Below are 13,302 nucleotides of genomic sequence, written 5' to 3' on the forward strand. Positions count from 1 at the left end.
AGTATGGAATGTGGATAAGTTTTGCATATTTTTACTGAACCCAGGAGTTTTATTCAAGATCTCTAAAAAAAAAAAATACCAAAAATCGTATGCAGGGATTTTTTTTTTTAAAAGGTTGTTTTCCTGTAACTGTGGTTCTTTGAAGTGGTCATCTCTGCGCTCACACAAATGAGTTTTATGCCTGTGCAATTTCATCCAGAAAGGTCTAGAGCTGAGTAGATTGGCAGGGATACCCCTCTTGACATCTCCCTTCACTGAAGAACAGAAGAACTGATATCATGACCATAGTGTACTTAAACTGGTAAATGAATGTGGATGACTGTGACTATGTAGCAACTTGAACAGGTCAGATAATACTCCATGATAATACTCAGATAATACTCCATGTAGCAGAGATGAAGCCATAGCTCTCCATGGATACATATACAAGCCTTCAGGAACAGGATAATTAACTAATTCATAATCTAATCAAGCCATTCATTTAGAAAATCTCATAATATAAGATACAGATGTACAGGATGAATCCTCCCCTGTATTGATAGACTTGATTTGATGGTTATATGAGTTGGTACTGACAGGAACAAGTTGCTCAGAAGATTGGTCTGACTGCTTAACTAATACAGATGGTGCAGGCATCAACAGCAAAGGAACTTGCAAAAATGAAAGAGCTATGTCAACAATGGGAATTTCCCTTACCAATGTTACTAAGATGCTTTTCATAAAACATGATGTTTGGAGAGCTTAGCCAGCTTCTTTTCTTTAGCAGTAGGTGCATGATACTTCTCATGGGATTTGGAGTATCCCACAGGAGAAGCTGGCCTTTTCCAACCAGATTTCGAACAGGAAGCCTTGTCTGACTTCTCCCCGATACAGAAACAGAATACCTCACCAGTGGAAGAGTAGCAGGTCTGACTGACAATGAAGATGAGGACTCCCTAGTGAATGCTTGACATGTGATAGTACTGGAGTGTTGTTGGACACCAAAGTAACCATCAAAGCAACACAGATTTAAATTTTGTAGACTTGGCAAAAGTAGAAAGTAAAAAAAAAATGAAACTCTGGAGCTAGAGACTGCTTCCACAATTCTTACAGACCTGAGATGTAAATCCTCAACACATTTGGCAACTCTACAGCATGCCTTTTTTCAATTCTTTGCCATAATATGCTGCCAGCAATTAAAGGAGTTGACACCTGGAAGGCTAATGCTGTTCACCCCAAACTAACAATGGGAGGCAGTAAACTGAAGCTCTGATGTCCAAAAACTTTGTATAAACTTCTTATTACAACTAATTGTACTTTTTATATACTTGTGCAAACTATGTAACATTTGAAATCATTCATCTCTCTCATGTTAAGTAGTGTTATCTGTGTGAAACAGTACAATGCTTTAACCTAAATAGAATGCACATCATATCTGTTTGTTACCTGTTTCTGTAGTGGTCAACATTGAAACTTTCTATTTTACACTTGACTTTAGTGTAGACATCTTGTACATCTACTGAGGCACTGAGGTCTTCCAGTTCACCAACAACACAGATCTCTGCAGAATATAATAAAAATTAGCTGTGAGTTTCAATCATTATTTCACCCATAGAAACACTCTTTGGGAGATTTATCAAACACAATGTTTTTCTTTAAATTCATCTGCAACAAAGGTTACAATTTCTTAAACAGTTAACAGTACTCATCTCACAAAAGATGAGACCTGTATTCAGAATGACAATATCCCTGATATGTTACATTGGACACTTCTGCTCTAGCTCAATAAAGATGACAAGCATGTAAATCCCTAGAGATATCAGTAATTTCCCACACAATCTGGTGATTATCTGAGTCCACACTGCCATATAATCCAGTCCAATGTGGATTTTGTACTACTGTGTGGAAGCGGCCAAAGCTGACTAATCTCACTGGTGTTATATCTATCTTCAAACCAAGATCAAAAATCTGTGCCAAAAAAACCTGCACAGTGCCCATCTGTTACTAAAGTGCCACATTTTAGGATGCACAGACAAAGAAAAGTAAATCACAGGTAGAGTGGTAATGGAAAGTAATAAATTAAGGATTTAATCTTGCTCTTACCTTGATACTAAAATTGGATTGTGCCTATATTTCTTCATAATTATGACTAGAACACATTCTCAACCTTCACTAATTAGTTTGACTTACATACGTACATAAATCAATACTGTATTTAATGTGCTTATCCAACTGTCATGTTTTATTAATCCACATGCTGGGTCACAGTCACCAAATGTGTTGCATTATTTCCTGATACCAAATGAAGCCTGGACTAAAGTTTGGATCTTATCTATAAACAATTTTATTTATCAAGTTGCATGGAATTTGGAGTGAATCAAATTTTATGGACTACAAGTCCTATCAAGCAAATATTTGTTGCACTCAAATCATAATGGTGTGGATAATGTTGAGTAGAAATTCTAGTGAATTATTTAGGGAATTGTCTGGAAATGTGAAACCACTGGCTTTGTTAAAAATAATATTCACTGTGCAGTACCTGTGCCTTTATTTTCTGGATCTGGTGCAAACAACTTTACAGTGAGTTTTGGCAACATCCACTGCATCCATAAACTAACACGTCCACTTGATATCCCAATGTTACTTGTTGTTTGTTCTAAGGTAATAGAGTCAGAGAATGGAGAATCATCACCACCTTGTAGAGATTCACCCTGCCAAAGGGAGAAAACACAAGTAATTACCCAAACTTTACTTGAATAAAATGCATAAAAAATAACAGTTCTTAGAGGCTGAGCATCCCTTATTTGAAATGTTTGGCACCAGAAATACGTAATACGTAAAGAATAAAGAACAATTCATGGGATACATAGAGGAATTAAAAATAGGAATCATCTCATTTCCTGTACAGTATTTTGAATCCATGGCTCCATGTTCTGGTTTCTGAAGCAGCACAAAACAAACTTGAACCATTCTGTCAAACACTTGAAATGGCTGTCATGTCAAATCTTAACTTTATTTTTTTAGTCTGAACGTGTATTGATTGATTTTAAATGAATTTTTAATATCCATGATATTTAATTATGTTTTAATGTTTATATATTTGTAGATTTTAAATTGTACTGAAATGCTTTTAATGTAAGCTGCTTTGAGTTCCTTGTGGAGAGAAAAATAAACATAATAATAATAATAATAATAATAATAATAATAATAATAATTTTCTCCAACGCATATCATATATTAATTACCCTCACTAATACTACATCTTTGTTTGGAAAAACTGTAGTAATAATTCTTGCCATTACTATATTTTTCAGATGGTCAGATGTTTCCCAGAAGCAATTTGATTTCTCCCTTAAGAATATGTGGCTTTTTTGCTCTGTGAGATCATTTGAACAGTTTCAGTTCTAGATCTTCATAAACAGATAAAACAATCTTGCATAATAGGAGTCATTGGGAGCCCCGGTGGCACAATGGGTTTAATCCTTGTGCCAGCCAGACAGGTGAACAAAAGGTCAATGGTTCGAATCCAGGGAGTGGGGTGAGATCCTGTCTGTTAGCTCCAGCTTCTCATGTGGGGACATGAGAGAAGCCTCCCACAGGATGGTAAAACATCCAGGCATCCCTGGGCAACATCCCTGCAGATGGCCAATTCTCCCACAACAGAAACAACTTGCATTTTTTCAAGTCTCTCCTGACACAAAAAAAAATGATTTGAAGTAGCTGAGGAGACACACATGGGTGAAAATAACACTATACAACATAGAAAACATGCACATCCAAAAGTTATTACAATAAATATTTTGAGAATTTATGAAACATATCAGAATTTCAATCTGTTTTTTATTGTTACTTGAGTCTCTTCGTAACGTCTATCGTCATAAATCACATATTTAAATATTTCCATTTATTTATTTATTTATTTATTTATTTTTACACTTTGATTATAATTTCAAACACAAACCTTACTACATGTTTGCTTCACATTAACTGTGTCAGTTTGGATTTGAAGGTAATAAAGAAATTACCAGAGTATTATAAACGGTTTGGGCCTAGCCTACTTGGGGGACCGCATCTCTTCCTACCAGCTCACTTGAGTCCTGAGATCATCAGGAGAGGCCCTTCTCTCAGTCCCACCACTGTCACAAGCACAGTTGGTGGGAATGCGAGAGATGGCCTTCTCGGTGGTGGCCCCGCGGCTCTGAAACTCCCTCCCCAAAGCTGTGTGATCACCCCCTCCCCTCTTACTGGCTTTTCATGCTCAGGTCAAAACCTTCCTGTGGAAGCAGGCCTTTTCCAATTACCCTCGCACTTGACAAATACTATACACAGCCTAAACAAATAGAACTTTAGGATTTTAATATACTTTTTAATAGACAAACTCAGTGGCCTGAGGCCCAGGGGATTTTAGTGGAACATGTTGTATTTATTAACCTGATTGTTTATGGTTTATGTAATTGTGTTATCTGTTTATCAGTTTTATTTTGCTTTTGTGTTATGTAATGCCTGTTGTTTTAATTATTGTTTGCTGCTTTGAGTCCCACTCATAGGAGAAAAGCGGGATAAAAATAAATAAATGATTATTAATAATAATAATAATAATAATAATAATAATAATGTTTAAAGATGTGTGCCAAAGGAGTCCAATATATTTTGGGGTAGGCAGGGGAATAATGTAATATTCAAGTGCCTTTTAAAAAAAATAAGTTTTACTATTTAAAAATATACTGTTTGAATCAAAACAACAAGCTCTGTCAAAAGCTGTTTCTCATAACGCTTAATATTTAATTTCTATCATGTTGAGTAATGAGAATTTACATTTTTTCTTGTGTGTCTCTAAATCCACAAAAATAATGACAGAATCTAAAAGGTGGAACTATTTTCCCACCACTCTCCATGCCAAAGCCTAACATACACAATTTAATTATTTTGCCAGTTCTTGCAAATTGACCCAAAATGCAGCATTTATTTTTCTTAGGAGAATTTATCTTTATTCATCTGGAGGAACCAAACATATAAGGCCTTCATCCTTGGCCCATACTAAAGCTCAGGGATGATCAGAGTTTGGAGTAAATTACTGCTTTGCCTTATCAAAATAACTTCTGTGTTTCTGTTCAATCACTCGGCTTCCCCAAGGACTAAACACTTCCTCAACTGTTTGTACTTAAGTAAACGGTAACAAGTGGTCTGTTGTAGTCTGTACTACCTTTGCTCCAATGCAGGGGTGGTTAAAATGATTAACTGTTTCTAAGCCCTGATACTTAAGCCTTTCACTCATGTTTCCATCCTCGCCACCACCCAGTTTGCAAAATTCACGAATCCTGATTGCTTTACCCACACAAAAGCGCAGCACTCCCTATCAACCTGTCAGCATGAAAAGAATTACTCACAGCTTAGAAGTATAAATCATCTGCCCATAGTATAAATAAATACTTCATATGCTGTTTAATGCAAACAATTGTTGGAGTGGGTCATAGCACACCATCCCTTCCACCTCCACTTCATTTACAGCAAGGCTAATATACTTGAAAGAACTGGAAAGCCTTTCAAAATAATCATTCTGGCCCAGCAGAGAAGTAGGACATTTTAACTGAAAATACCTAAAGAGGGGGAAAGCCCATACATAAGGTTCAGCACATTTTTATTTGACAGTGTTCAAGGCTTTAAACATGAATTGTAAGGGACGTATAAACAAAATAGAAACAAATTTCAAAGTGGTCCCTTGATACAACAATAATCTAAATATATCCAGGAAACATTACACCATAGCAAATTCCAGTAATTGTAACATAACTAAAATATTATAAACCCCGAGGAAATAAATTCTTCAACTTAATGAGCCTACCTATACTATTACTGTTTAAAATACTGAGTAAGAAAAAACCCCAATCATCTTCAAGAAACTATATTGAGATATTTTGATTTATGGTCTGTAAGTTTAACCTAGTTTCTTAAAGACTCCTTACTTTAATAATTTCAAGCATTACACTTTGAGCTAGTACGGCTGTTGCCCTGCTGCCTCCCTCTGTGACTTCCTTCATTAGAACTGAATGCATGTTTGGTAAGTGGTTAAGCCCAAGTTAGGCTTAAGCCATCATAAAGTTTTAATGAAAAGAATTACTTCAACAGGGAAGAATCACCAACTTAGGACTTCACTCCACCAGACCTTCTCCTACTGCAAATAAACGCAGCTTCACATCAACAGATAACCCAAAAAGAATCTTGGGAAAGGTTCAAGGAAGCCTTTTTATTTGGAAAATACTGTTAACAGACAACTTGAATCACAGACTTAATATTATTATAGAGATGGATATTGTAGCACCTTTGAGACTAACCAAGAGGAAGAAGTTTGTAGCCTAAACTTGTGCCTCTGTTGTAAGCTGCCCTGAGTCCCCTTCGGAATGAGAAGGGCGGAATCAGGCCCGTAGCCAGAATTTTGATTGGGGGGGGGGTCAGGATCTACCCTAGCAAATCTTTTGTATCATTATCCAGTAACCCCATGCATATGGGATATATTGAGCATAGTGATCAGATCATTATATGAATAAACATAAGTTTGAATAATGTACCAGTAAGGTCTTCTCGCAGACCACCCTGAGAATTTGGGGGGGGGGGACTGAAGCCCCTCAAGCCCCACCCTAGCAACAGTCCTGGGCGGAATATAAATGTCGTAAATAAATAAATAAACTTGCATAGATGGAGTCTAAAGCCTTCATTACACAACGCAGAATAAAAGTGCCTGTTGATAGAGCTCATCACACAATATCATGGGTATCCCATAGGCGTATTGCAATTGAACTGTGACTTGATTATCTCTTTTCATTGATGGGAAAAAGCCATCAATGAACCCAATATCATTGTTGTTCTGCCACTCTTCTCTGTTTGACAAAATTTCCTTCTGCTGCAGTATTGCAAGGCAGAGGAAGGTCTTACAAGAACACCAAAACTGTGCGACTGTGTAGCTGTTTCAAAATAGAGGTTTGTAATGATTAGGGGAAACAGAAAGTAAGGTTGTGAGGAACACTGATTGTGGGAATTCATGTCAATTAAGTGACAGCAGGCATGTAGCCGGGGGGGGGGGGGGGCTTGGGGGGCTGCAGCCCCCCCCCCCCGAAATTCTCATGGTGGTTCGCGAAAAGGCCTTACTGGTGCATTATTTAAACTGTTATGTTTATTCATATCATGATCGGATCACCATACTCAATATATCCCACATGCATGGGGGTATTGGGGTAACGATACAAAAGGTTTGCTAGGGTAGACCCTCTTTCACTTAGACTCAGTCCCCCCGCCCGAAACAATCTCAGCCCCCCCCCCAATCGAAATCCTGGCTACGGGCCTGAGTGCCAGTATTGCAAAATTGCACCAAAGTGTGAAAGAGAGCATTTTAATAACGGTATGGTTCCATTTGCTTAATCAACATGATTGCAACAAGACAATGGACTGGTCTGATAAAGTCCTACATCAACTATGACTTAGAAAACTAAACGTTACAATGAAATAAAAGATAGGAAATGGAAAGTGTTGTGACCAAGACTCCACTAATCAATTCAATGTGGTCTGCAGTTTATCTCTTATATTGCTTGATGTGAAACATTTTGGAGATGTAGGGCAGACTCTGAATTCGGACTGAATGCTCTCACCTTCTGGGTAAGGAGTCCGATAACATCATTGAAAAAGTTATCTCTAGAGGTTGCAAAATTGATTCTTCTTTTTCTTTGGAGCCTAAGGAGCCAGCAGGCAACAGAGAGAAAATTCACTCCCATATACCCCTCTCCTGGTAAGAACAAACGATCAAAGGAGGATGCACACAGTATCTGAAATCCTCTCAGGAAAGCCAGTAGTGATCACATGTCCTGGAATGCCACACTGGAATAAACTGTGAGGCCTAGTTATATAAAATGTAAAATAACCTCTTCATGCTTCTTGGAATGGTGCAACAAAGTCCTGGATATTGTCGGCATGTTCCTCTGGTGATCAGAAATCCTTATTACTAGAACAAATACTTGGCTCTTGCAATTAACTCAAACCATAAACAAGGCCCATGAGCATACTAGATGTGAAAGTATGATAGATTTAATCAAATATATCTAGACAGCACTACTTTATGGACTGCTGGTTAATAGTTTGTGCAGAAAGCTAAACAGCAGGTAATCAAAAATGGAAGCAAAACCTTCCCAGCCCCTCTTCATAGCCAAGTGAGAGAGGGCAGGGGCAGCTGGAAGCCATTGTTTATTACTATGTTTGAACACAGTCATTATGTTCAAAGTTTAATTTCAAACACGATTCATTAAATGTTTGTGTGCTGCATGTTTATTGTTAGAGCACTTGTTCAATCTTTACCCATGTTAGTTAACTTGTATCTTCTATGCTTTTGATTTCTGTTTGGTCACTTGCCCAGTCTTTGTATCCAATATCACTATTACATGCCAATATAATTTTTAATTACCTCTGTAGTTGTCCCAAAGTCAGCAGATGGACTACATGTGCTGGTATCCGGTGGAGCTGTCCCAACACTGCTTTTAATCGGGGAGCTAGGAGGTGCAGGCCCTGAAGCAGACTCTGTATAGGCCTGAGAGTGGTGCAAAACGCCTTTCTTCTGAATCTTATTCCAGACTTTGTTCATGATATCTGTTAGCTCATACAGTAATTGCACCTTAATTGGAAAGAAACGCAGTAGCTTTAACAAACAACTGAATAGCAATACTTTCACTTAAGAACTCCACATTATAAATACACCAATGTAACATTACCATATAACAATAGTATTTTGTTAGAATTCTGCATCAAAAAAGATTATCAGTGTACAGGACATAGGTCTAAAAATCAGAATCACTGCATCTCATTTTGCAAAACATTAAGCTACAGCTTAAAAAAAACTCTTCTGTTTCTGGGCTATTTTAAGGTCTCCTATACAAGCTGTCCCTTCAGAGAACAGTGCATCAATTCCAAATTCTAGACAGAACAGAGACCCATTCTGCAAAATGCAGGATGTTTATTCATGGAAGATATGAAGTTTTTGAAGTATGAACTAGAAAACCAGCAACAAATATGCAACCGCGTAATTGTTTTGGATAGATCATCGGAATATTCAGGTAACATGCTGTATAACATGTACATTCTTTGACTCAATTCTAACATATACCGTACATACACGGGTTTTCATAAATAAGCATTAATCAAGGGACTGCATGACTATAGATTGATATATTTCCTAAACAAAATACGTAAGCAGATATTGATACCATATCCAGCTTGGCATGGGTAGGAAGAATTTTCAAATTTTACAAAGAAGATTCAGCCCCAGGACATATCCAGAAAATGATGTGCGTAGAATGAATGCAGAAAAATGATGCTACTTGTTATGATCTGATAAAAATAGGAATTCATTTTAGCGATATGAAAATCTATTCCCACCTCTCTCTCTAACACTGTTGACAGATGCTCCACAAACCAGCAGAATTCACCTCGATATTTCAGTGTTCACATTTTATATTTAAATGTAATATTTACAGCAAAGAATCACCATGTTTCTTTGCTGTAAAGCAAGGCTTAATCATTCTATTTCTACTCCATTATTTCCATTTTAAAGGGATATTCAAACTGGCTTGCAACACCATATACAGTATACTCCCAGTTAACAAATACTCAAGCAACCAGAAAAAAATAGAATAATGCTTTAAATAAAAATTAAAATAAAATCAATTTTAGCAGAAATGTTACATTAAGAGACATTTGTCTTTATTTGCTTTAATTACTGTATTTCAATATTAATATTAAGTCAATACAGAGTTTATGGTTTGGTATAATATGACATATAGTATTAGTTAGACTTCTTTTAAATAGTAACTCTCAAGCAACCAGAAACTTCATTGATCTGGTATCTACCAATCTCCATAGGTGCCAGTTCACTGAGAGTATACTATATATGTAAAGTAGCTTTAAAAGCATTGCTTTTCAATTTTGGTAACTTGGATATTTTTGGACCTCACTGCAATATAATGGCTATGTCTAATCTTATTTTTCATATATCTTCCTAAAACCACAGTAAACTGGAAGATAAATATCTATCACTTTGATTTCAAATTTTCCATGTGCCTGAGATACATACTGGAAGCAAATACCTCCAGTAGACAAACAGCTAGAAAAATTAGGGACAAATCCCTCTCTGAACCTTTTGTTTTCATATAGATTACTATAAAGGCGCTGAACAGACTGCGCTATGGTACCACGAGATACAGAGCTAACCTTAAAAATAGGGCTACAAAATGGATTCCACGACATGCGAGTGTGGAGAAGAACAAACCACAGACCACTTACTACAATGCAACCTGAGCCCTGCCACAGGCACAATGGAGGACCTTCTTATAGCAACACCAGAGGCAATCTAAGTGGACAGCTTCTGGTCAAAGGACATTTAATATAATGCCAAGTTTTAAAACTTGGTGCTTTTTAAATACATTACAACTATACCCTCGTTTAGCTTTTGGTACGATAAATAAAACCCCTCAATATTAATCAGAAAATAACAAATAAACATGTTTTATTTAGAGACACAAAATACAGAAAAGGGTATTTTCCTATTGCACAAAAGAAACACTAAGACACATCACCATGGGTCATTAGGAGCAGACTTAAGCTTTTACTTGATATGAAATGGATACATTTCACTGACTGCATTTGATGATTATACGAGTGGTGGTTTTTACTTTGCATGTTGGTGGTAATGTCTCTAGAATGGTTTTTCAAAATGTTTTCCATGTACACATCTAATAATTAAGAGGAGCCAGTATTGGTATGTGGTTTCTTTTCTTCCCAGTGCTGGCAGTACTTCTTAAATATTGTGGCAGCTTTAGTAGCTTATCTATAAAATTATAACTATAGTAAAATTAAAACCATGAGAACAATGCTAGTATGGGACTTTCTTTCTCTTTCTTTCTTTCTTTCTTTCTTTCTTTCTTTCTTTCTTTCTTTCTCCCTATTAAAAAAAAAACCCACATTCAATTCCAATTCTATAATGGAGCTTAAATAGTTGCTTGCATGTTGCCCGGAGGAATGTGTAGTAACACATTTTTAGAGCTTATTGAATCATAATTGTTTAGTGCCTTTATGATAGTTTCAGGAAACTTTTCTCTTGTGCAAAATTAGGCATGTCCACATGAACAAAATATATTCTCTAGTGTTTGTTTCTTATTCGTTACGTGCCTTCAAGTCTACCCTAACATCTAGCATCCCTATCATAGGTTTTTCCTTTGTTTGCCACTGCTTTTCTTTGAGGCTGGGAGAATGTGACTTGACCAAAGTTACCTAGTGTCTGAAGAGATTTAAAATTTGTCCTCCCAGAGTCCTAGTCCAACAATCACTCTGGCTCTCTTCCTTTCTCTTCCTTACCTATTTATACATTTGTATCTAATTATTTATTTATTAACCTTTATTGACTTAGATCTGTGTAAAGGTAATTTTTCCAATGCTATATTTTCCAATGGAACATTTTCCACATTGTCCAAGGCTTTCATGGCCGGAAACACTGGGTTGTTGTAGGCAGTGAGGATGCTTGCCATAGATGCAGGAGAAACGTCAGGAGAAAAGGCCTCTAGAACATGGCCATATAGCCTGGAAAATCTACAACAACCCATTTTCCACATCATATATATCTCTGTGTAAATGTTCATCCAGAGTACCCAGAGGCAGATAAAATGCCCCTTTTCCAACCCAACTGCCATTGCCTTAGCTGAGAGACAGAAAAGAAGAGGTAGGCATTGCCCCTTCTTGTCAGGGCCCAGAAGCAACAGCTGGACTTCAATCCTTTTCCCACTGCCTTTCCCACTTCCTTGTGTGTCATGTCTTTAGATAAAAAAATCTGAGGACAAGTAAGTGCCATTTTTTTTAAAAAATGTAAATTACTCTGAGAGCCTTTATGATGGAATGGCAGGATACAAATAAACAAACAAGCAAGCAAATAGTATACATGGATTATAGCCATGTTATATAACTACTATTTGTAACACGGTGGAGCCATTTTAAAGGATGTCTGGAACTTCAAATGGTGCAAGATGAAACATCCTAGCTATTGATAGGGAAATCTCTTTAACTAAAAATTTCGCAGTACTCATCAGTAACTAGGGCATGCCTAAACTCAGTTCAGAGGTTTTGATTTGACCTTTAAAGTCCAAAATAGATTTAGCCTGGATTTCTTAAAGAATACCATCTCTTCTATAAACAAAATTTAAGCTTTAAAATCCTATTTTGAAATATGGCATGTATGTACATGTGATAGATGATTGATAGATAAGATTGATAAACAGATAGATAGGTAGATAGGTGACAGAGTATCCATGTTTTGAAATATTTTGTCCTTGAGTAACCAATAGGCTCCCTCCCTTCCAATTCTTAATATGCCTTGAGATGTTATTGATCATTTGCTTTCCCTTTTGTATAAATACTGGTTTCTGATTTTGTTGGGTCTGAATTTTAATGACTGATATTTGTTTACATGCTTGATTTATGACTAGTCCACTTGAAGACTTGTATGGGTTGCAAAGGGGAAACTAGAATACAGTATGATTCCATATCTACATGGATACATTCCTGGACTTCATACAGAGATAATTGAAACTACAAATAATGGCAAACTTTATTGTTTCCAAAGGGATCAATGACAGTGGCACTGAGCAAAAGGACTGTCTTGTACAGAAAGCCTTAAGTGAATAAGTGAAATCATGGGTAAACGAAACTGTGTACATTGGTTTTATGGACATGAGGGCCATTCTTAAGCTACATAAATAAATAGAGTATCCCCCCCCCCAAATAACAGAGGGCATAATTACTTGGTTGGAGTCACAGTGGCACAATGGGTTAAACCCTTGTGACAGCTGAACCGTTGACCTGAAAACCTGAAGGTTAGTGGTTCGAATATGTGAAATGGGGTGAGCTCCTGTCAGTCAGCCCCAGCTTCCCATGAAGAGACATGAGAGAAGCCTCCCACAGGATGGTAACATGGTGTCCCCTGGGAAACGTCCCTGCAGATGGCCAATTCTCTCACATCAGAAGCAAGCTGCAGTATATTCTCAATTTGCTTCTGACATGATAAAAAAAATTACCTGGCTTGAAAATGTAAAAGCAGGTATGTGTTAATTTCTACAAAGACTAAATTAGATCATTTCAGCAGATGTAGCCACAGTGACAGCAAAAACAAAAAGAAAAAAGAAGGGACCAGCATTTAACAGTACATCTGCAAGTAATTTCATTCCATCAGCCAAAAGATGCATTTATGTGCTGTAGCTATTACACTGTGAAACGAATTTAAATTACAAAACTTGAAAGACC

At 36.8% G+C, this 13,302-nt stretch overlaps 1 protein-coding gene across 3 annotated transcripts in view; it reads right to left on the bottom strand.

Annotated features, from left to right (window-relative positions):
• Positions 1 to 13,302, bottom strand: part of VPS13B (vacuolar protein sorting 13 homolog B) — a 382,845-nt gene that overhangs the window by 181,762 nt on the left and 187,781 nt on the right. For all 3 annotated transcript variants that reach the window (XM_060775658.2, XM_067467340.1, XM_067467339.1), the window contains exons 25-27: positions 8,426 to 8,632; positions 2,519 to 2,690; positions 1,426 to 1,540 (exon numbers count right to left, since the gene is read on the bottom strand). In XM_060775658.2, coding sequence (XP_060631641.2) covers positions 1,426 to 1,540; positions 2,519 to 2,690; positions 8,426 to 8,632 — 494 coding nt within the window. The remainder of the gene's footprint in view (positions 1 to 1,425; positions 1,541 to 2,518; positions 2,691 to 8,425; positions 8,633 to 13,302) is intronic.

Source organism: Anolis sagrei, chromosome 4 (genome assembly GCF_037176765.1).
Source record: "Anolis sagrei isolate rAnoSag1 chromosome 4, rAnoSag1.mat, whole genome shotgun sequence".
Classification (NCBI taxonomy): domain Eukaryota; kingdom Metazoa; phylum Chordata; class Lepidosauria; order Squamata; family Dactyloidae; genus Anolis; species Anolis sagrei.